Source organism: Malurus melanocephalus, unplaced genomic scaffold (genome assembly GCF_030028575.1).
Source record: "Malurus melanocephalus ecotype Western Australia unplaced genomic scaffold, MMel_1.1 scaffold_33, whole genome shotgun sequence".
Taxonomy (NCBI): domain Eukaryota; kingdom Metazoa; phylum Chordata; class Aves; order Passeriformes; family Maluridae; genus Malurus; species Malurus melanocephalus.
In genome coordinates this window covers 1,296,575-1,320,217 of record NW_026623265.1, presented here as the reverse complement: position 1 = coordinate 1,320,217, position 23,643 = coordinate 1,296,575, and the positions used below count along the sequence as shown (strand labels likewise).

Genomic DNA, 23,643 nt, shown 5'->3' with positions numbered 1-23,643 from the left:
GGTGGCCAAGAAGGCCAATAGCACATGGTAACTAGCTCAGTTGGTTACAGCATGGTGCTCATAATGCTCAAGTCGTAGGCTTGATCCCCATACAGGCCATTTGCTTAAGAACTGGACTTCACATTTGTGGGTCCGTTCCAACTCAGAACATTTTGTGATATTCAATCTGTCATATACAAATAGGTGGCCAGCCGCACTAGGGGTGATTGTCCCCCTGTACTTGGCACTGGTGAGGCCACCCCTTGAGTGCTGTGTCCAGTTCTGGGCCTCTCAATTCAGGAAGGATGTTGAGGTGCTGGAGTGTGTCCAAAGAAGGGCAACAGAGCTGGTGAAGAGTCTGGAGGATGAGTCCTATGAGGAGCAGATGGAAGAGCTGGAATTGTTTAGCCTGGAGAAAAGCAGGCTCAGGAGAGACCTTATTGCATTCTACAACTGCCTGAAAAGAGGGCATAGCCAGGTAGGGTTTGGCCTCTCTCCCAGATGACAACACTACAAGAGCAAATGGCTTCAAATTCCACCGAGGGGAGGTTTCGATTAGATATTTGAAAAAGTTTGTTTGCTGAAAGGCTGGTCAGACATGGGAACAGGCTCTGCAAAGAGGCTGTGGAGTCTGTTTCTGATAATGTTCAAAAGGCATCTGGATGTAGCACTTGCGGGACGGTTAATGGTAGATCTTTGAGGCATTTTCTAACCTTAATGAGTCTATGATTCTATGAATATATATCTGTTAATAAYACTTATAACATGATTAGTTAATTGAGATCCTCAAATATTATCTTAGTGATGAATGTCATATGCATCACAAAGATAAGTGACTTGTCCCAACACCATTGTCAGCATCCTGCAAAGAGCAAAGCCTAGCATCCATAAGTAACACTGCCTTTTGGATGATGGTTGACTAKCTCTCTTACACTGTTTGGTACAGTTAACCCAGAGGAACCAGGTCACTCTTGAGATGACAGCATACAGAGTATGTAGAATGATAAGACTGAAACTGTGTTGCASAGCATGTGGCTACACTTTTTTTTCCAGTTCGCTACACAGTTAAGCATTTCTCATTTTCTTGTTCTTTGTCTGTTAAGGTAATGTGTTTAAATGTATGGCAGCCATTCTCCTTTACTGATATATTTGAAGAATCCTCAAAAAGTAGTCACAGGCATGTAATTTATGGAAAGTTTCTTTTGGGTTAACTGACTTAATGATAGTATCTTTGGTCCAGAGGTTTCAAACCAGTGATGACTATTTAGATAAGTTACAGGGGTTAGTCCTTCAAACAGCCAAGCACTTCTCTGTATTGATGAGTTACTGTTCTGACTGCAGTCACGCTACTCATATTAGTAAAAACTCCATGGAATAATAATTATTGACAGGATACCAGATTAAATGGGGTAACTCTAAAGCACCTTGGAGATTTTCCATTGTCCCAAAGTGTTTTGGTTGAAAGGCAGCATAAGAATGGACATGGTATATGAAACCTTACCACTAAAGAATGCATGGCTTTTTAAGCCCTGAAGTATATTTTGTTCAGATTTAATTTCTTTGTCACTTAAGAAACTGTGTGCACTGCCTCTGAAGATGCCTTCAATATCGATGTTCACTTGGCCAATTCACTAATTAATGAACTGGAGAGTTCCAGGACTAGAAATACCACTTAAACTAAAGAGCCAAGGCTCTCTGACTTGACTTGTAACTAAACCATATCCCTCTAGAACTCTACCTAGAAGAAAAGTTCAGCACTGCTGTCGAACACATATTTATGCCAGTTTCAGAATGTCATACTCTATGAGTCTGTTATCCATGTAAGTGAACATATCCATAACATCCCAGCAAATTTAAGATGACCATTATTAAAACTGAAAGATAAATTTGGTTTATTCTTCTAGAAGGATTGGTGTTTTGCATGAAACTATTCACATTAAGCTTTTTCAGCAAATTTTTGGAGATCCCAGAAATATAGCAGCTTTTGGAATTTGAAGGGTAAAGGCTGCTAACCTGAACAGCATATATAATATATCACTTCTAATTAGGTAAAAGCTGAGACATGTATGTAGCCATCACTATTACTGGGTTCAAACCTTGAACATCACCTAATCCTGACTGTCCCCAAGTAATAAAAATGAAAAGATTTATCCATACTGGGTAAAAAAAAAAAAAAAAAAAAAAAAAAAAAAAACCTCTTAAAAAAGATATTTCCGAATAACACATAGTACTAATTTTTTTCTGACCTTCAGAGGAAAGGTGTTTTAAAGGCATATTTTCAAAACTGTTCTCCCAATCATACATGTATGTAAATGTATGAGATCTTACTTGTCTCTGTCCAGCATGAGAGGATATTCAACTTTCTTCTTTTCCAAATGTTTGCTCTCCCCTTTAATTATAGCAGGAACATCATTAACATCAGGAGGCAAAATCAGCCGACTGGTATCTGTTAATTCAAACTTCCTCGCTTGTCCAAAGTAACCAAAATAGTATCCAGTCATGGCATGCCAAAGCCTACAGACACAGTAGAAGCAATGCCATAGGACAGAAGAAAATTGGATATTTTTAGAAGTGGAACAGAAGTGAGATGATATCTGTGCACATTATCAAAATCTGCGGCACTGTTGTAGAGGTCAATATGCTAGTCATAAAAACATCAATGAGATTGCTTTTATGATTTAAATAATTTGAGAGTAAAATAAAATTCAGAAGGTTGTTGTAAAAAGCAGAAAACAAATTGTTCATGTTTGTATTTATGTTATTGAGGAGTAAATGTACCAAAGTCCTGACTGTTCCTGTGGTAAAGTGCTGACACCCGAGMAGGAGCTACACAAAATTTCTTCATTGATACTTCCAGGAAAGCAAAAGAAACTCCTTCAAATATACTTGTTAGCCAAGAAGGAATTATATTGTCTATGAAGAATCTTCAAGCTTCCATAGTCTAATTGCATATGCATTGATTAGATGCCATACTTTAGATCCATGTCAATTTAACAAGTATTGAAAGCTAAAATAGGATTAGAACAGGATCTAATTTTTAAAGTTATGTAGCCATTAYCTACGTGTTCAAGTAAAGCAAGGCTGAAAGAAAATGTCAGTCCGCAAAACATTTTACTTCCTGAGAAGTGTGACATTAAAACCAGCTCTTTCAAATGCAGAACACAAAATGTACCCACGGTTTTATTTTATTTAAGTTCCAGCCTATATACAAGTGCACCAAGAAAAGGAACTTTGAAAATAGCTCAGTTGATTTGCCATAGGAGTAAGAAGTGTTAGTAATTTTATACCTGACTGAACCATCAATGGATGCTGTCACTACCACATTTTTCTCCTCTTCAAAAAATAAGTCAACCACTTCAGTAGCATGTGCCCTCCAGCAGACCTCCTCCTTTACTTCCTGAGGAAAAAAAACCCCCACAACTGCATTTGAGGCAGCTCTGTATCCCACAATTGTTGCTCGCTTAGTCGAGCAAGTCTTTCTGAAAATGAGAAGAGGTGAAAAAAAAATCCCTCCATGAAACAGCCTGCAAATGGCATATGGTAGAAACATCAATTGGGGACATGGATTAATTCATAATATACTTTCTCTGAACACAATGAAACAATGTTAACACCATTTTACTTATGTTTTCCTGTTTTTTCACGGCATCAAGTTATTATTTCTGCACAAAACATAATCTTTATATGCAGAAAACATTTTTATCCCTGTAGAACTCTGAATTATTTTTTTTCCTGTTTGTCTAGGTATACTGTTCAAGTTAAAAAGATCTGAGAGATTTTTCCTTACTTTTTTTCTATTTTGTGAATCTTCTAAGAATGAGGCAATATTCCAGCGAATAACATATCCCTCTGTTTAAGAAAGGAGAAAGCAAAACAAAGCAAAACATCAATAAGTTTCATTAGTGCTACTCCTTTGCTTGTGGCTGCCACTTGCTCTCAGTCGACACTAGGCAAAATGAGACAGAGATTACAGGTCAGTTAGTTTACAGTGAGACTAACTATCTAATTGTCAAACACTGAGTAGAAATAATGGACTGTTCATTAATACACAAAGAAACACGTGCTACTTATGAGCAACGTGTCATTAATTGAATAGGTTTGAAATGGAAGTAATCTTTTTATTTAAATTATATGAGTGGAAAATAAGTCATCTTGTCAAGACAGTTGGCTATTGAACAGCCAAGGTATGAGAGCTTCCTGGGGATTACAATGGTTTCAAGCTGAGTAAAATGGTCAAAGTTTAGTTAATGACATACATAATGAACACAATATTTTACAACATTTTAGTGTGCTCATGTGAAACTAGAATCAAAGAACCACTTTCCTTATCACCCACAACTGCTTGGGTTCCTGCCTAGGCTCCCCACTTCCTGATGAAATTGCCTCTTATTTCTCATTTCTGCAACAAGACAGAGGAATATTTTGTTTAATCCCAACTTTCATAGCAGTCACTTCTTATTTCTAGGATGGTACATTTGCAAGCAAGTGAGGAGGCAGGCGGAGAAGTTGACCTTTTCCTAACAAGGAAAAATCTGTAGTGGGAAAAGGAAATTGGTAGCAGCAGTACAGATAAAAGAGTGTGGAAAGTACGAAAAGCAAGTACACAGTGACACAAACACAAAATGGCAAAAGGAGAGTATCAAATGAATAAGTAGTAGGGTGGATACTTTTCCACAATTAATTAAATCCTGTTCAGTGCATGCTGCCTTTCTGAACTCATTTACTCATTTTAATCAGAGAGGAGTGGAAACTTCTCATCATTTTCAACATAAAAGTAAAATTATTGCTCAAATTTGAAACAAATGAGGATCAAATCCCTTGCTCCATTCAATTTCTRACAACATAAGAGCAGGAAGCTGGCAGAAAACAGTTCTAATAAGCATTTCAAAAGAAAAGTGACACATTATAAGAGACACAGAGAAGGAAAATTGACAGGGTGATTCTAAAGGTTTGAAGAAGAATGAGACAGCAGACAAACATTTGAACATTCCGCCAAAGGAAAGCCAGATTTCCTGTGGAATTTAAAGTCTAGCAATGAGTTACTAGCACAGACAAGTGCTTTTCCTATATAGTGGTGTACTGCTGAAGCCATTACTGGGCACTCCATATCAGTGTCTGAATCACAGCTYTCCGTGCAGCCCAAGTTGCAACTTTTTATTTAGTATTATTACCATGGAACTGAAATTTTTGCTTGTTTTTAGCAGTAATCTTTGCCCTTGGGATTAATAGCATAATTTAGATGTAAAGTATATGCAGGGCATGTGAATGAAGAAAATTGTAATTCTTTTTATGAAAACAATTGTACTGACAACACTATAACACTAAGCTTTAATCTACCATCTTTTTAAAAAACAAAAACTTTTACAATTATTTAATTATAGCTTTGATGGAAAAAATTTGGCAGCATTTAGACCTTTGTTTCCACATTTCTGGCACATTTGCACCATATTTTCTTGTCCTACTGACTGTCCTGAAGAGAATGACTAACATGTTTACTCACCTTTACTGCCTGCCACAAGAATTTTAGTGAAGGTGTCTGTACACAGTGCTGTCAGAGGACCTGAGGGATGTTCTGAAAATGGCAAAAGTTCTTTCATTAAGTTTCCCTAAAACATACAAACAAACAAACAAATAAATAAACYCCACRTATTTATCTTGTAATACCTACATAAAAAATATTAATGCATCAGAATTTGAGTATCATTGATTTTATCTATTCAAAATTACTAGCTCATATCTATTCAGAAAGCTGCTGAGAAGGTAAGTTACTAAATCTACTGAATGACAAAGATAACTGTGGTGTATTCTCCTGGATTGCTGTCTCTTGTACGTCAAAAGGACAAGCTATTTAATTGTTCCAGCAAGTCAGACTAGTTGTACCTACCCCGATTTCACCACTTAACCCTCATTTGCTGTGGATTAACATCAGTATGCACCTCATTTGCTACTGAAATTTTGTTTCTGCAAATCATGTGCCCATGATGTCTCCTTCACCAATTTGTTCTATTTGTTCTATTTTTCAAGTGAGCATCAGTAGACTTTCTCCTTTATTGCCTCTTCAGGATTGGGAGGATGTGAAGGAGAATGTCTTGCTGATAAAGAGATTCTTATTTTGTCATACATGTAATGGTTATGACAATCATCATGACCAACTTGGGCTACACTTGGAGGTTCTCTAGGAATCTAAGGACACTACTACGTCAACTATGAAGAAAACAAAACCCAGCAAAGCTCACACCGACTCGACTATACTTAGTTACATTTACCATAATTTTTTATTTTTGTGGAAAACATCTGCAAAGTTACCTCACCATCCTTCTGACAAATTCTCCCCATGACTTGTTTTAGCTGGGATTCCTCTTAAAGTTTTACATGGCTGAGCTATGATGGTGACTGTTTGCCACAATAAGCAGTATTACCAATCAACCAACCACATCATGGTACTTTCCCTTGCTGTGTTTACTTTGTATGTCTTGTTTAGAGTCACATGTTTTCTGGAATAGGCTCTTACAGATCTGAGACGATATGACAAATAAGTCTTTGCCATTCAGTTGCATGACTGGTTTTTCAAGCCTATAACAGTTGTAGACACTAGGTGTTAGGACACTAATTTCTCCTGGTTTGTAGCCCTACTAGTGCTAGCTGGCTTGTACAATTTTCCAGACATGCTTCTCATCTTCCAACAGTAGGACACTGCCTTGCCTACAAACCTTTCTTAGAAAGTAAATGTTGTGGGTGAAAAATCAGATTCTAGATTTCCACATAAATTTATACTCAGTTTGTTATAATTATTTCAAATCACATTTCTTTGTTTTCCACTTGCCATTAAGCCCTCGCTACAGTCGCTAAAGCAGAACTAATTTGCRTCCATGGAAGAAACTGATAACCAAAAGATGCAATAAATACCTGCTGCTGCAATTGCTAGTTAAAGAGCATTTTTCCAAAGATTAGTGGATTTATCTTGTCAATGGATTTATCTTGTCAATATTCCAGTCCCTTCCCTAAGATATTCAGTTGTCTACCTGAATACTCCACAGGCGGATACAGCCACTTTCATGAGCAGAAGCCAATAATGGTGATTTTCCCGCTTTAGCCTTCAACAACTGTTCATCCATCTCCACATTTTGGGTGTTCTTACTGTTAGCTGCTTCTTCTGCTTTAGAACACAAAATATCATATATTTTCTCAAAAAGTTTTAGTGTTGCTTTTCAATGTATAGAAATTACACAACCCTAGAAAAAAGAATTAAATTTGAAAATAAACTCCATCATCAAGATGGTGTTACTCTAAAAACATTAGAAGTATGGATAAAGACAACTGAAAAGTAATTGGAACAATCTTCTCTGTCTTGTCTTAACCAGCCAGAACTATTGTTTGTGATGCAGGGGAACCTTATGATAAGAAAGCCTTATATAGAGAAGGTTCTTATTATAAGAAGCCTTATATACAATAAGAGAATAATATTCTCTTATTATAAGAGAATCTTATATAGATTTTACAGAAAGTGCAAACACGAGTGAGAGTGGAGGAGTGCAGGATAGTGGTCACCATTATAGCTACCAGGCAGATGTGCAGCCTCTGCATGAGGCTTTTAGAGAAAACTGTGAATTCAGCAATGAAGTTTAATAACTAAATGACACTTAACAATTCTGGAATCCTACATTTCTGTACTTTCTTCTCCAGTTCAAAACTTTTGCCAAATGCAAAGTGGTGGCCACAAAGAACCTTGTGGTTCTGCTGTGACTTCTCCAGAGCTGGAGATGCTGGCAGGTCCCATGAAGATCCACGAGTGGATATTCAGTGGATGCAAGACCTAACATGAATGTCTATTTCATTGGGCAGCTTGTCCTAAGCCAAAAGGCTTAGGAATATTTTGGTTTTAGGGCATGCTTTTCTTTTTTTTTGCCAAATAAATTGATCTTAAATGCATGTTGCAGATTATCAAATTTCTTGTTATTGGAAAATTCTGCTTTCCAGCGGAGAATTTCTAAGGGATTCAGGAGAATCTAGAGGATTTACTTCTTGCAAATTCACCAAATCATTTGCACAGCTTTAACTCTTAAGCCCTCAGCTCTCTCTTGATTATGATTTTTTAAGGACATATATTRTAATGGAAACTTTTCTTTCTAAAATTTCACCTAGTTTGGAAGCCTTTGTCCGTGAGGCCATCTACTGATGCTCAACTCAAGTTGGGTCTTACTATACTATTCCAGGAATTCATTGCTTGAATATTTGTGTAGAAGAAAAGTGTGTATAATTGACATTCCCAAACTCTGAAAGTGTCATCATGTCTACTTGGCTAAAACAGCAAATAAGGTCTTGTATGTCCTACATCCTGGCCTGGCTTTTGGGAAATAACTGCAAATCAGGAAGGAACATATGATGATGAGATCTGTCATCCACCTACCAAAGGTATCCCAATTATTCTAAATGCAGTTTGCCGGACAAACTGACCAATTCCATTTCTACAATAATCKACGCAGAACTCATGGATCAACAACAAAAAGAATGAAAAATATCTTTCTATACCTGTTGCTGTTTCAGTATTAATTTCATCACTTTTCACATTTTCCTAAAAGCAAGGAATAAAATGTAAGAGAATTAGAAAGTGGAATTTGGGTGCAATTACAGAACAGTTCAGTAACTGAAATTATTTTAAGAACTTATATTTTTATTTGGATGACTCAAATATTCCTCCAATTTCCACTAATTATAAACAAGAAACACTTTATTTGAAGAAAATCAAAATAACAGATGAACAAATCACAAATTAAATTAAAGGGAATAGAGGAATATGCTAAATGTAAATTTGACTGAATAAACTTAATTTCTTAAGACAAGCAAAGTCATTAATTTGCAATCATGTGAATGTAACCTAGATCTCTTCGGGAGTTCGTTCAAACTACGCCTATAGTCTTGTTACTGCCGAGCAAAAATTAACAGTGTATAAATACCAATAACATTTACTCATGTCTCCATTTTCAGTAAGAGAATTGTCACAATCCCTCATTTGTGCCTCACCAGGTAGTCTTCTGAGCATCCCCAAGGCTGACAGTAATTGGTATACTGGCCTCAAAAATTGCCAAGKCAAATAAGACAGGAAAAACTCTGCAGCCCTGAGTGTTTGAAGTAACTCTGAAATGGACAAGTCACATCAATCTCATCCTACATATTGATATGTAAGCGTTGACGTGAAAGACTTTTAGGGATCTTTTTGAAAGCTACAAATCACTGTCCATTTTGTTATTCTAATGACAACGTAGCACAKTGTATTGGATACTTTGGTTTGCAGATAGCAGTTAAGCCAGTTTCTGCTTGGGAATCTTTCCAAGGGCCACATTCTGCTGAAACAACATGCTRATTAGAATCAGAGAGGTAGCAGGATTTTCCTCTTTTTGCCTGCTTTTTGTTGGTCTGTAAGTATGGCATGCCCTTCTGGCACAGAAGGGCAAAAGGTGTCACAAACCCCATAATCCTACCCTTAGCAAAAATATACAGATTGAGACACGGACACATTGATGGTTTTAAAAAAACCCAAMCCCCCAAAAAACCATTTCCTTTGAAACAATGTATCCAAGCAAGTGTGGCTGCAATGTGGAAGTAGTTCTGCATTTATTCAYGTACTTCATAATTTGTCTATTTTACCTTCCCCCTTGAATCCTGCTGTACCCCCATTTGAAAGTCAGAATTGCTAGTGACCAGCATCTGACAAACACTTGGTTAGTCAGCTATTCAAGTATTACAGAGCCAGCTGACTGACAATGTATTCTTAATTCACTTCCTCAGTCAGTTTAACAAAGTTAAATAAAGCTAATTTATTCATAATTATTAATATTCAGTTTTATGGATGCTATTATAGAGGGATTTTAGTAAGCTACAGTATTTTAAAACTAAAACCAAAAGGAAAACAAAATTTGTTTTGAATGCTACAAAATCCATCAAACCACCATACATACCTCATGTAGGTCCAAAGAATTTCTCTTGTGCTCTGGAGTGGCAGTGGCATCACTCCTCAAAGTAGTAATAGGGGAAAGGCAACGTCTTTTCCTTCATGAGAAAAATTATTGAAGATCACTGACATTCTCAAAGTCACCATTTGATATCTGGAAATCAACTTCACCCAGCATTAAAAAGCATCATAAAATAGTACCTGAATTGATTAGACTGATTAGACTAAGAGTTGTTGGTTTTGTATATTTTTTAAATAACTAGGCAATATTTGCATATGACACAGCCAGCCTCTTCTGTCAGGTGTTTTAAGCAAATGAAATCCATAATAAAATAAAATTAACATTGGTATTCATCCTGAAGATGTGAAAGGGAAAAATTCACTGCATGCTAGTGGCTTATTTCCTACTGTTTTACACAGTGCTTTGCTCTATAAAGAGTTTTCATTTAATTATAGAAACTTCTTCTCAATCAGTTATGAAAACTCTCAGAAATGAGATTTTGTGGAAGAAAATAAGGAAAAAAATGGACATGATCTTCAATGGTTTTGTTTCTGAATCACAAAAAGTTCTGGCTGTGTCAATAAGTGGTTCTTGCCACACAACTCACACCAGTGTCACAGCTGCTCTGGTTTTCACAAGAGTGTTAGAAAGTATGCAGCTGGGGTAGTCCATATAAATTCGGGCAAATGCTCACAACTTTGCAGTTTCTAGTTTGATTTTACARACTTACTTGAATATTTTTTTTGTGTGTATATGATCACAGTCGAACTTATCCAGGCATCTTCCCAGTAAATATAAAACATCCCAAGACTTTATGATTTTCAGTCAGTATAGGATCCTCCCTCCTGCTTAAGCATAGTAAAAACTTCTCTTGATTTATAAAAAAGAATCTGCTTATGAATTTTTATCACTYCTTGTTTATTTATTTAGCTAGGATTTCTTAAACTAATCATTAAGTTATAATGTTGAAAAGAGAATTTATGTTCCATTAAGTAGCATTGATACGTACATTTAGGGGGGTTGCATAAGCTAGTTGAACATTTTAAAGGAACATGAGACCATAAAACATGTTTATGGTTCATAAGAGCAAAAAAGCTGTCTAATTGCTAAAAAYTTCAAACTGCATAAGTATTTAAGTCATACGGAGTAATTTTGTCTATGGTTGCCTTTGTGTATACATTGGAAGACAAGTGTTTGTGAAGTGATRTACAGGTACAATGCCTTTCTGAAAATGAGCATATTTGGCTAAAATTCTCTTTTTCATCCAACACTACTAGCCTATGGAAGCTTCTAGTTTGTTTGAAGAAGAAACTTGTGGCTGCATGCTTCAATGTGCTTGCCTCTTTGGTGAGAGTATCTAATAGCATACGGATTTTATCAGGTTTAAAATAAAGAAAAAGCCTGCTGCCACACAATTATCTCACAGAGATCATGGAGGCTATAGTACATTGGAAAACTGATACCTGAAAAAGCTAACTTCTGTTGAATTCTTTAACAGAATTGGGACTAATGAGGTCATTTAGAGGCAAAAAGAACAGCTGAGCAGAAGAAAAAATATATCGTATGGTTTGACAAGCATTGCAAAAGTTTAAGGATGGGAAAGTTAATTAACTGTATCGACTTGAATTGATTAAATACAAATAAAATCTCAATTTAAAGAAGCTATCTTGGACAAACATTACCTCATTCTACTACAACAAAATTCCAAGTGACTGTGCCTGCCCCAAGGAAGATAAAATGTACAGAGTTACCTGGAAGAGAAAACACGATGTACAAGGAATAATATGGCATTGACTCCAGAGCCCTGGCTGTCTTCATTAGTTTTACGCCTGAAAATAAAGGTATTTGTACAGGATATGTTAGATAGGTTGTGTCTTGTTCCAGAAAATGTTTCAGATTTAACTGGTAACTAAAAAAAAAAAAATTAAAATTTGTATTTCCCAGAATCCATGATACCTAAAGCTTTAGACAGTTTTTCAGAAGCAGTGAATCAGTTATGATGGACTAATGTCAATGAAGAGGTCATGCAGAAAGTGCCTGTGCCAGGAAAAACAGGTACTTGATTGAATGATTAAAATTTCATTTAACCAAATATTTTCGTGAGGATTACAATTTAACAGGAAAGTGAAGTATCTTATGTTGAAGTACCTTGTTCCTGGCATTCAGTCATGTGAACCCTAGGTAAAATACWCTCCTTATAAAGTGTTGACTTTCCTGTCTTCCATGCATCCATATGAATTAGCTGCTTCAAATATGGGGAAGCAAATACAAGGGAAGAGCCAATGTCTGAACTCCAGTTAAGTTTTAATTATTTTTTGTGGTACAGAAAACTCAACTCACTTTCTCACAAACTTGCCAATTTTATGCATGGAAGATGAAGTGAAACTATTGGGTAGGATAGTTAAATACTGACCCTGTATGGTCTTTAAAGGCATGTATTCTTTCACAAACACAGGAGTACTGCCATGCTGCTCCACTCAGTCCAACCAGACATATTGCCATTGTTTGGCTCACTGATGGAGCACCTTAACGGGCATAAGGATATCTGGAACCATCCTATGCTCACTCTGTCATTTTGTGTGAGATATTTTTACTCTCAAACCTCCAAAATCACATCACTTTCCCCCTCACTGAATGCAACTTCTAGTCTTCTAGGTATGGACAGTGATAGAGATACTGATAATGTAGAACATCAGACATTATCATCTGAAGTAACATTATTTCCAGATGTCCTCTCAAACACAACACTTCCAAAATAAGAATGTTTCTACACCTCCGTAGCAACTTCTAGTCAATAACTAGAGTGATTTATATAGTGAGAGTTTCCTTCAGGGGCAGTGCTGAGTTGCGTTAAAACACTATTTTTAATTACATCATCCCTTCCCCAAATGACTGTCTTGATCACTTCTCCTACCTGCAATGGTCAGGACTAGCCAGCAAAGTAATTTGAAGTGGGAGGGATGAGGGTCTACATAAATTGCTATTTTAATTCCTGCTTGTAAATCACCTTTTATATTTGAGCATATTGGAATTTCCAGAATGCTCTTTGAAGTTTGTGTGATAGACTAAATGATGATCAAAAGGCATGAAAGCAATACTTACAGACAATTCACAGAGGCAGATTCAAAATCCCACAAATTTATTTCACCGTTTGCACTTCCTGTAGCTATCAATCTGCATCCTTCTACTTTTAAAATATCGAAACACTTAATATCCACAGACGATATAAAAGTCTGCAAAGAGGATTAAAAGAAAAATTTGAGCCAGAGTAAAAATAGGATACTGGACAGTGAAATGTTTTAMCTACTAACCTAACAAAATGCCTAAATTGACAGTGTCTACAACAACTGCCTATTGGATGCTATTGTAATACTATTGTATTTGAGCTACATAGAAGCTCCAGAAGGAAGCAGGTAGTGATGGTATTGGGACTCCCTGCTGCAGCAGACAGGGGCCTCCAACCTCACCTGCTGTTTACAGCACAGCTGCAGTTTGAGTATGTCAAAACAGGTGTCAGGGATGAAGATTAATCAAAAGTAGGTCTGTGGAGATACTTTAATCAAGTTAAAGGAAGAAGTCACTGAACAGAGATATAATGACCTTTTCACAAGCGTCATCCATATCTGTTACAAACTTAGTGAAATTTCGTAAGACAGGACTTAAGTCTTGTGGACTATTCAAGTTAAATTGAATCATAAATTGAAACATAAATTTGACATTTTATTTTACCAAAGCAATAAGAAGAGAAAATGGAATCACTCTGATACTCAGCTTGATCTTTACATGACACTATTACTAAAGGTCAGCCTAGCGATAGTGAGAAAGACATTTCTAGAAGGGTTTATATGAGAACCTCAGCTTACAGTATTGTACAGGAATGTGAAGTGTATGTTCAGAATAACTCCTTAATTACATTGATAAGCATGCAATGGAATTTTAGGAAGATATAGCCCTGAGAAACAGTCACTTCCTTACATGATTTATTTTATGCATTTATTTCAGTATACTGAAAAGTTTAGAATCACAGAAACATAGAATGTGTAAGGTTGCAAGGGAGCACAGTGGGGAATAATTATTTGGTTCTTGTCCTGTTGCTAAAACATTGAGTCCTTGAGGGTACAACAGACATTTTACTTTCCAGTCTTCTGTAAATGATGTGAAACTTTGAAGTGTTTCTCACCTCTTCATCATTTCTCAAAGCAGTGGTGTTACACAGAAGCCGAATCTCCGGAAAAAAATCTTGTATTTTTAAGGTGCCAGGCTTTAGTGACAGATACACAACTGGATTCCTTCGTGGAAATGGCACTTCCTCAGGAAGCACCCAAGTGACATATAGATCTGTTTGATCTGAGTCACCCTATTAAAATAAGTGACTTAATGAAGAGGAAGGAAAGGATTTCTCTATTCATAAAGAATTGTAACAAGTGTGTATCAAAAGCTAGTTTTCTGTGACAAATTACACAAACTGTTACAGATATTAACCAGCACAAGCCTAAACTGCAAACTGAAGCTCCCTCCAGAGACATTGATTTAATTCAGTTTGCCTCCTTAAAGTAAATTGTCTCTTTAGTTATAGCTGCTTATTTCATTAACACTGTTATTCTCCATTTSATATCTACCAAAACATCCAGCAAAATGCTTGTTCCCTTTGTGTGAGAAGCCACACTCAGCTATAGACCTGAATCACTGATTCTTTCCCATCATGCCTAGAGGCAAGTGGGAGTTGCTTTGATGTTTTTCCAGCTATAACTAATTCACTTCAGTATGTATTTCCTGCTCTAACATTGATATTTCTGTCCGTTTTGAGAAGTGTTACTGAAATCAGTTCCTTAGGTTTGCTACTGTTTTCATATATGTCTTGAGCTGCAGAATGAAGCAATAATTAAGATTCTAGTAATTCTTATGCTACTGACTTTATCAAACAAGAAATACCTTTAGAGAAGGACTAAAAATTGAGAAATCTGAGTATGTGAAACAGTGTGGTTAGCTTCAAAAAGACTTGGAGGACATTCAACTCCTTACCAACTTATTTGTCACAGGGATACATTTACATAATTTACAGTTAATGGATTGTTTAACAATTTCAGTAATAATGCTGTAGAGCAAATGGTGTGATGTAGTATTTCAAAAAAGTCTGAACAAAAAAAGAAAACCCTGTATAAAGCAGCTTTCATTAGCAGGAGGCTGAAAAGAATAAATTATTTACTGAGATAAGAGCCTGAATATTTGTTTTTTTCTCTCAGATATATAATCTGTCTAAAACTACATTTTCTCCCTTGCACATAGCTTCTTTAAAGTTTCAAAATAATTTTGTCCCAAGTTAAACATTCCAATTTGAGGAAGAAAATTCCACAGAAACATGGTTTGTCTGAGAAATTAGGCCATAATTATTGTAAGCTGCAAATGCATCTGTTAGTTTTAGCTGAAGGGAACACAGTGTAGATGCTCACAATCAAGCCAAGCAAGCCAATCAGATTTATTATTACTTTGTTTCTTTTTATCAGKTCCTAAGACTCTACTGTCTTAATCTATTAATTTTAAACAAAAATAAAATAAAATAATCTTTTCACCAAAATATTATCTTTAGGAGCTCTTTAAATAGACCAAATACCATCTTTAGTAAAAACAAATACTTTAAAGCCATTACCTTAAAGGATGTGTAACTACTGAAACCTCAGTCACAAACACAAAAACGAATGGAAGGAAAAARTTATGAGAACGCTGAAAACCAGCAATGGACTAATAAACATTTKAACATTAGAAAGAAAGGCAGAAATTTGATTACATTGAAATGGTAGATTTTTTTTCTTGACAGTTTCCAGAAGTTTATTTACTAATTAATAAAAAAAGTCCTATTTGGCCTCAAAAAATGAGGGGCTACCAAATGAAATTGGGGGGGGGGGGGGGGGGGGGGGAAGGGAAGAATGTTTGAAAAACCTGAATGATTTTCATCTTTCCTCTCTGCTCCAAAACACAAACTGCATGTTGACCCTCATCAGCCTTCAGATACATTATCTTCAGCAGACGATGCTCATCTTCACTGTCTTGCACTAAAGGCAAGGCTTTAACTTCTTCTCCACTTTCAAATTCCCAAATTTTCACTGTTCCTACACAAGGATAACAAAAATGTAGAAAAGGGAATGAACTTTTAGCAATAACCTGTACTGCAAATTCAGAGGCTTAAATAGGATCAAGCAGGAAAAAGAAAAAGAAAAAAAAATCTGATTTGAGGTCAAGAACTAGGTCACCGGTCTTTCAAAAATTGTAATAGTGTGGATGTTTCTTGGCAAAGCAGCTGTAGGGACAAAAAACTTACCAGAAAACATCACTACCCTCTCAATTTTTCCATCTTTTTTCCCATGTCTATTGTTTGGTGCAGCTCAGGATAAAAGACCCCCGCTTATCTTACTTCTTACAATTTCTGAATAACATCACCAAAGAGCAATCAAAGTGTGGGCTATCTGGAAGAAGACTTTGGGTTCTTATGTACAGCAATGAGCAGAGAGAGCCGATTGCTGGCTTTATCCCAGAGAGCTAATGGGGAGGAATTATGGCATTTTCTTAAGTAAAGCAATTAGTTACATGTTACTTTTCTTTTTTAAGATTTGGCAACATTCACCTTCTGTTGTACTCTTAAGATCCATAAGGGATGCAGTCTCAGTCCCAAGTAGAAACAAGCAACATTAGCCAATATGCTGTGTGGAATAGGCCAGCATCTCCTCTTTATATGAGGCAACTTTCACATATTTTAAATATTTTCATAATTCAGTTGTGTACTTTTGAACATTTAATGTAAGAAGAATTTTTCTTTCATGTTAAAAATTAAAATGTTATTACAGCTTCCTGCACAATTCAATATGCACTTTTGTGTTGGAGAGATTGTCACACTACCTAAAACTCAAGCACTCTTATTTATAAAAGACATGAAAAATACAGGAGACATCTATCTATCTATCTATCTATCTATCTATCTATCTATCTATCTATCTATCTATCTATCTATCTATCTATCTATCCACCTATCTACCTATTTTCTAGCTCTCAATGAATGCAGACACTATTAAATTGAGCTCAGAGACTAGAAAATTTTAAAACTACCATTCTTCATCTGCAGAAATTTAGTTATAGGTCTGGGTCCTAAATCTTACGCAGAAACAACTTTTCAGACCAAGATCTTTGAAGATAGTTTTTCACAGTAGTAGGCCAAAAATAACCAGAGCCTAAGCAGCCAAAAATCACTTTCCTATGAACCACCTATTAACTAGAACCCAGCCAAGACACATACCTGCCCTTCTACAGACTGGCAGCTGTACAATCAAAATTCTGTCACTGATACAGTCAAGGTGAAGAGTTCTGTCTGCTAATGTACTATATAATTTTTAAAAAAGTTAATAAAAAGTTGTGAAGGTAAAAAAGAAAAAAGGTAGTAATTATTTAATTGCTTTACCATCACAAGCCCCAGTAGCAAGATAAACCCCATTTATTTCAATGGCTGCACAGGTCACCTCAGTATTCAGCCCATGTGCATCTTCTAGTTGATATATTTGTGATCCTGTTTCTATATCCCAGACCTGAAAAAAATAATAGGATAGTTATTTTTTATATATCCTCTAAAACTAGTCACAAAATGTGTACTACTCTAACAGGAGTTACTGCCAATAGCAAATTTTCACAAGCCATTACACAAACAAGCCTTTTTTCCATGGGAAGGCGACATATCACCAACTGACCCAATAAAAGATACTACCTCTCCCAACAGATTTTACCACCTAATGTACCAAGAGCTGGTCAAAACTACAAGTTCTCAGTACCTCCAATGATTGTTGTTGCACTATTAAAAAATATTGGATCTTCTGAATCCAAATAGGGCTCATGGCTACCACTTCTCTGGTTCTCAAAAATAGTCACGAGAGCAACACTTCAAATAATAAACACTAATAACTTATCAAATTTACTAACATCTTTTTCTGAATAAAAAAGCTGAGACTCTAATTTTTAATTATAAAGGGTGAAAACTTGCACTCACCTTCAGTATTGACTCAGTGCAAATGCTGAGAATCTGCTGAAGAGCCTTATTGTAAATCAGAACATTAAGGCTTTTCTCATGTGTCTGAGGCAACTCTTTTGAATCTTGCATCACATTAGCTAGGGGATAAATATCAATGACATCTGAACCTGCACAAGGTGAGAGAAGTGAGTACAGATACATTTTGTGCATAATTACTTTCCCTGGAAATAAAAATATTTCATGTAAATCGTGAGGTTCATATGAGTTCTTCTGAAAAGGATAGGGAATAGTCTGTTTTTTGAGAATACCTGTTCTCYGAAGCAGAAAACATTCACACACAATCCCCAAAAAGCACCAGTCAAAAAATGGCTAAATATTTTCCTGTCTTAAACAATCCCCTGCCCACCTCTGATGGGATTGACATCCTGACTGCAAATTARTAGAAGCCATAAATGTCCCAATCCCAGRGTTGGTTTGCATGAAACGGAATGAACCCAAGYACATTAACTGGAGCTGTATCACTCRAATAAATTCTGGTATCTGCTTTCCTAGAGATAAAGCAATTCTATCTGCAGGCAATTATGATGTCTTTCCAGTACCTTCCTTTATATGGCCCTGCAGGTCTGAATGGTGTTTTCCAAATACCTTTCAATGTTCTCAGATGGAAGATGTTGCAGAGGCAGACCGGGATGATAAGACAAAAGAAAGGACAAGGTCTGTACARGGCTCTCAAGCCAGAGTGCACATGCAGTCACCCATTGCAGCTCCAGTATCCCTGCCCCAGCACCAATGCCGATCTACCAGCAGAGGAGCAGCAGCGAGTACACAGCAAAGGAGGAAATTGCCTAATCCTTGGCATAAGTCCAGGCACAGAGGCAAGCAGCTTGGAAATAGGCACAGAAGGAAAGCTATGGCAATATTCAAATGAAGCATGAAGGTGAGCTGTGATTTATTAATGTTAGTGAATTATCAAGTCAAAAACTCTGTAAAGCTTGGTACAAAGCAGTGAGAATTAATTTGCTCACATATRGCCTCAATCTCTTGCCCTCTTCAGGTGCAAGGAGATATTAATTTAGGGTTTTAATGGAATCATTAACAGAGTCCAGGGTCAGATCTTACAAATATTTAGGTACTTACAGAACCATTGTTTATAAGGGCAAAGTTACCTCATTTTGTCAATGATTGACCTATATAAATTCCCTCAATTGCTAATCTTTGAAAATCTCACTAGCACAAATTTGAAGTGAAGACAGTGTCTGTACCGTTTAAAGATTAAAAGAAAAGTAGAAACCACAGGTCACCGAATACAAAATATTTCACATTCATCRTCTCAGATCTGACAAACTTAGCAAACTTTGTGCCTTGTTCCTGATGAAAGGGAAGAAAAAGCTGTCTTCAAAGAAAATTACCTTATTTGCCTGGTGCATCTCAGTCCTCTACAGCCCCTGAACAAGTTCAAAGCTGTCCTTTTTTTGTGAGTACAGCTCTGGGGCAGACAAACCGTGCTGGTTTTAAGAGTCTGTGCCTTGGATACAGAAGGCTAACTTCCTTAGTGACAACTGCAAAAGCTCTGTTCTCTCAAAGGTTCCAGTCTCCCTGCTACAGAGTCAGGAAACAAAGCCCAGAAACCCCAGACTGGGTTCCCATAATATTTTATTCCTAATCAGTTGGGCAGTGTGTCTGTTGACAGCTCACATTGTATGGCTGTCTGTAGCTACCAAGTTTGAATATACTTGTGAGGAYTCCACAGAGATTTTATGCTGCTGTTTTCATCTCCAAACAGGAGGCAGCTGCTAGAGGAAGAGTTACAGGGAGATCAGTATCTTAGTAGTTTTCAAGAGATGGAAATTCTAGAACAATGTCTGTAGTTTAATTTTGCAGTGAGGGGCTCACCTTGCCTTCAGAGAAACCTTTCTCATTTCCTTTGGCTCCTGCTGTTAATTTCCATGCTCTGTAATTTTATGCCATTTTCAATATTGAAATTACCACCATATATAACCCACTTTAAAACAGTTTTAATGTGCAAATACCCTTGTCTCCCAATATTCTGTATATTCTCATATACCTTGTTCCTGTACTCAACTTTAGTTATGTGTAATCATAAAGGAAGTTGGATTCTAGGGGAAAGGGCATGCTCTCATACACCAATATGTACCTGCAATAACCTACCCATGAAAAGCATGCCATTATCATTGTCAAATACCATGGGAAAGGTATCCATCTCTTCWCGACTCCCTTGACCTTCRTGGAAGACCTGCAATGGTGAAAGGGTCTGTATATCCCACACTCTATACACCTAGAGGGGAAGAGAGAGGAGAAAATCTAGTACTGTATCCTGACTGGATTTTCAGCTACTTTTTGTTTCTATGACATAATATTATAGCCTCCAATGAAAATCACATTGTTAAGAATGGTTATTAAGGATAAAAGGCACAGAAGGGCTGAATTTTGTAGTCTTCACCTGAGAAGTCCACAGCAGAACCAGATCTCATGAAAATTGGTTCTACCCCTTAGTGACGAGATGTCTCCATTGTGTGTCATGTTCTTCTATCGCATACAGATAAATGCCACTTGTTAAAAAACTTGTATTTGAACTAGACTATGAAATGGTGTCTTGAGGCAACATTACAAAGATAAATTTCAGGGAGCTCTGGACAAAGGAATTCCTGAAACTTTTGACTGACAACTGATGTTGAACCAAGTGAGGATCAGAATACATTGCAGAAGCATTATTTTTATGCATATGAAGTTCTTGTGCTCTCCATAAGGAAATGCTATCAGTTACAGTTGGGGTACCATCCTGTAAGAAGCACTAGATGTATTTAGATGTATTTGTTCTTACTTTCAGATTCAATGGAAAACACAGCATCTGCTTTAAGCTCTAGAATAATTATATGTTAGCAGCACTTACTCATCCTGCCTGATCACAAGCTGTATTGAACTTACTGCTACCCCATACAAACTACTTTTAATAATTCAAGAAATCAAGATTTAATTACTCAGATCCCACCGGCTTTAATGCGGTATATTTCTCTGCTAGATAATTTTTCTATGCTCTCAAAAGTAATTCTGTCATTGCTTCTGTCTGTAACTCTTATTCAGCTGCCAAAACTATGGTCAGTCTCATACATGTATCTGTGAAAGTTATTCGTATTCATTGAATTTTGCTATTATTATGGCTGTACTTTTAACTGAGATTTTAACACAAAGACACATGTTAGTACAATATCAATACTCTCATCAATATTTYGAGTGTTGTGAGCCTTGACAAAAGTCATAACCTGATTTTAAAGGATGCTACAGTGGATCCATCAGAATTCTGAAAAGAAAGGGAAGAAAAGGAACAGAGACATCAATCATTGTTTAAACRATTCACCTTTGGCACCAGAAAGAAATTAATACATGAGTGTTTCAGAACGTTAAGTAGAAGAAAATTTCTCCTTAATATTTTGTTTGTTTTCAGAAAACTCAAAAGAAAGGACTCTAAAGAACTTTCTACTGAGAACAAATTTTCTCTGAGACAGTACTGAGTCAAAAGAACCGTGTCCATCACATTCCTCTGACTGACTTCTGATTACATTTCAGAGTTCACTCAGACATGCAATTTCTAAAGCATATAAAAACCACAACAGTACTTGAGATTCCTTGAAACAGAAAATCCATTTGAATAGGAAAAAAATTATTAAGCTCTTCAACTAGTTGAAGAGCAGACCAGCAAAAATAGAAAGAAGAATTGGTAGTGAGAATTGAGAAAGTTAGAGCAATACTGCAGGTGGACCTKCAAGCTCAATTCTGCTCACAATTAGAGCACCTAAAAAGAGGTATAAGAGCTGAAAATTAATTAAAAGTAGGTATCTTTGGAGATACTACAGTCATGTGAAAATAATAAGTGACTGAACAGAGATATAATAACCCTTCCCTAAACATCACACTGATCTGTTACAGTGTTTGTGAAATTACAAAAAACAAAAATGAAGAAAGACAATTCTAATAGTCTAATGGACCATTCAAGTTAAATTGGTCAAAAAGTGGGACGTGGATTTGACATAATATCAAAGTAATCAAAAGAGAAGGTGTTTTTATAGCASAAGTGAACATAAGTAAGAGCTTCCCATGCTATTTCTTGCTGCTTGTTCAGCTGTTAAGGCCAGTATCACATTAAGAAAATGCAGTCACTTAAAGTGACAGCAAAAACATAGATAAACCATAGCATTCATAAATCTTATGGCTGCCTTCTTTTCCCAGCCTGYGGGCAGGGATGGGGAGATTACATAAACCACTGTTCCACATGAGTAACTCCCACACATGGCATCACCAATGTGGCCTGAAGACAGTGCCAGTGTGCTCATCTTCATCAGAACACAGGACTGTGCATGAATCCATGCATGAAGAGAGGCAACAAAATGCATGCTTATTTAGAAATTAGGAGGTGAYTAGGGGGAGTTGCCTTAGGAGTGTTTTGTTAATACTAACTTTACTGTCCTACTTATTTAGCAGGTAGGACAGCAGCCCGAGAAATACCGGGAATCCCTGAAAACCTCTGAGAGCATATTCTTTATGGCAAGGTGCTTTTAGACTGTGTCTTCTGAAATCACTAAATACAGACTATATACAAGCAAGAAGGAGAAGGAATGTGGAAAGAAGGTGCTTCAAGTGCTATTGGAAACAACCCACTATTTGAACCTTATAGGAAAAGCTGAGCTGTACTTCCAGCAACATTATATCTACAATAGTAGCTTACATTAATGAAAAACTTGGTTTGGTTTAGTTGTTAGCAGAATTGGCCTTGACACAAAGATAGACTTTTCTAAGAGTTAGTGCAGCAGGGATTCTTGCCTGTGTTCCAAGGTGACCAGCCTTCTTCCCACCTTCAGTAACTGGCACACAGGGGCATTCAAGGAATGAACACTGCATCTCTTTCCAACCTTGGATGCAACAGTCTCAGCAAACTACTCTTTCATCCTCTCCAGGACTGTAGTCTGGATCAGCTCCCTCTRTTCTGGGGTGCTCTTCTTGCATAATTCATTTTTCATTCCAATGGCAAAATCACATAGTTATAGTTGGAATTTCTGTAGACACTAATGAAAATTTGGAAYCAAACCTCCCCCAGAATACAGTGGGATTTATTGCCACAGAGACCCCTTCTGAGCCTTCTGTCCCTTAAAAAATTTAAATGTTTACATTTGCCTTCATAAACACTTTTCTGTCGAGTACCACCTTCCTTCAAGCCGTAAAACTCAGAACATAGAAAAAAGTCTGAACAATCTTTTCCATTGGCTCTAAAGCTTATGTTTTTTTATCATGTAAAACATACCTCTCTTCTACTTTTCTTAATACATTCAGACAAAGAGCAAAAGATCTATCTTAACAACTAAAATACCTTAACTAACTCTGAAAACCAGAGTGAAATAGAAAAAAGATGGAAAATAGGGCCAGAAAAAATTGACAAATAAATTTTTTACATGCTTTCAGTACAATAAAGTTCAGATTTGGGAACACTTATTTCCTGCTGGGTTTTTATGAGGATGCCACTGTGGAAAYATGCTTTGACTTTGGAAGAAGGAAATCCTCTTCTTCTCCTTTCTATCTGTAATTAACAGAGATAGATAAGGAGTAAAAAAGTTCAGGTTTTGCCCCTCCCCCTTCCCCCACAAAAACATAATCCCTTCAAATTGTTGCTAGTTAAGAACAAGAAAGTGACTTTGA

General features: G+C 36.5%; 1 protein-coding gene across 1 annotated transcript in view; it reads right to left on the bottom strand.

The window, feature by feature from the left end:
- WDR64 (WD repeat domain 64) overlaps window positions 1-23,643 on the bottom strand; it is a 65,938-nt gene that overhangs the window by 6,615 nt on the left and 35,680 nt on the right. The window contains exons 11-24 of the mRNA XM_057363978.1: window positions 20,107-20,233; window positions 17,956-18,104; window positions 17,377-17,500; window positions 15,867-16,036; window positions 14,110-14,286; window positions 13,032-13,162; window positions 11,681-11,758; window positions 9,936-10,026; window positions 8,509-8,551; window positions 7,002-7,135; window positions 5,480-5,585; window positions 3,767-3,828; window positions 3,267-3,376; window positions 2,308-2,493 (exon numbers count right to left, since the gene is read on the bottom strand). Coding sequence (XP_057219961.1) covers window positions 2,308-2,493; window positions 3,267-3,376; window positions 3,767-3,828; window positions 5,480-5,585; window positions 7,002-7,135; window positions 8,509-8,551; window positions 9,936-10,026; window positions 11,681-11,758; window positions 13,032-13,162; window positions 14,110-14,286; window positions 15,867-16,036; window positions 17,377-17,500; window positions 17,956-18,104; window positions 20,107-20,233 — 1,688 coding nt within the window. The remainder of the gene's footprint in view (window positions 1-2,307; window positions 2,494-3,266; window positions 3,377-3,766; window positions 3,829-5,479; window positions 5,586-7,001; window positions 7,136-8,508; window positions 8,552-9,935; window positions 10,027-11,680; window positions 11,759-13,031; window positions 13,163-14,109; window positions 14,287-15,866; window positions 16,037-17,376; window positions 17,501-17,955; window positions 18,105-20,106; window positions 20,234-23,643) is intronic.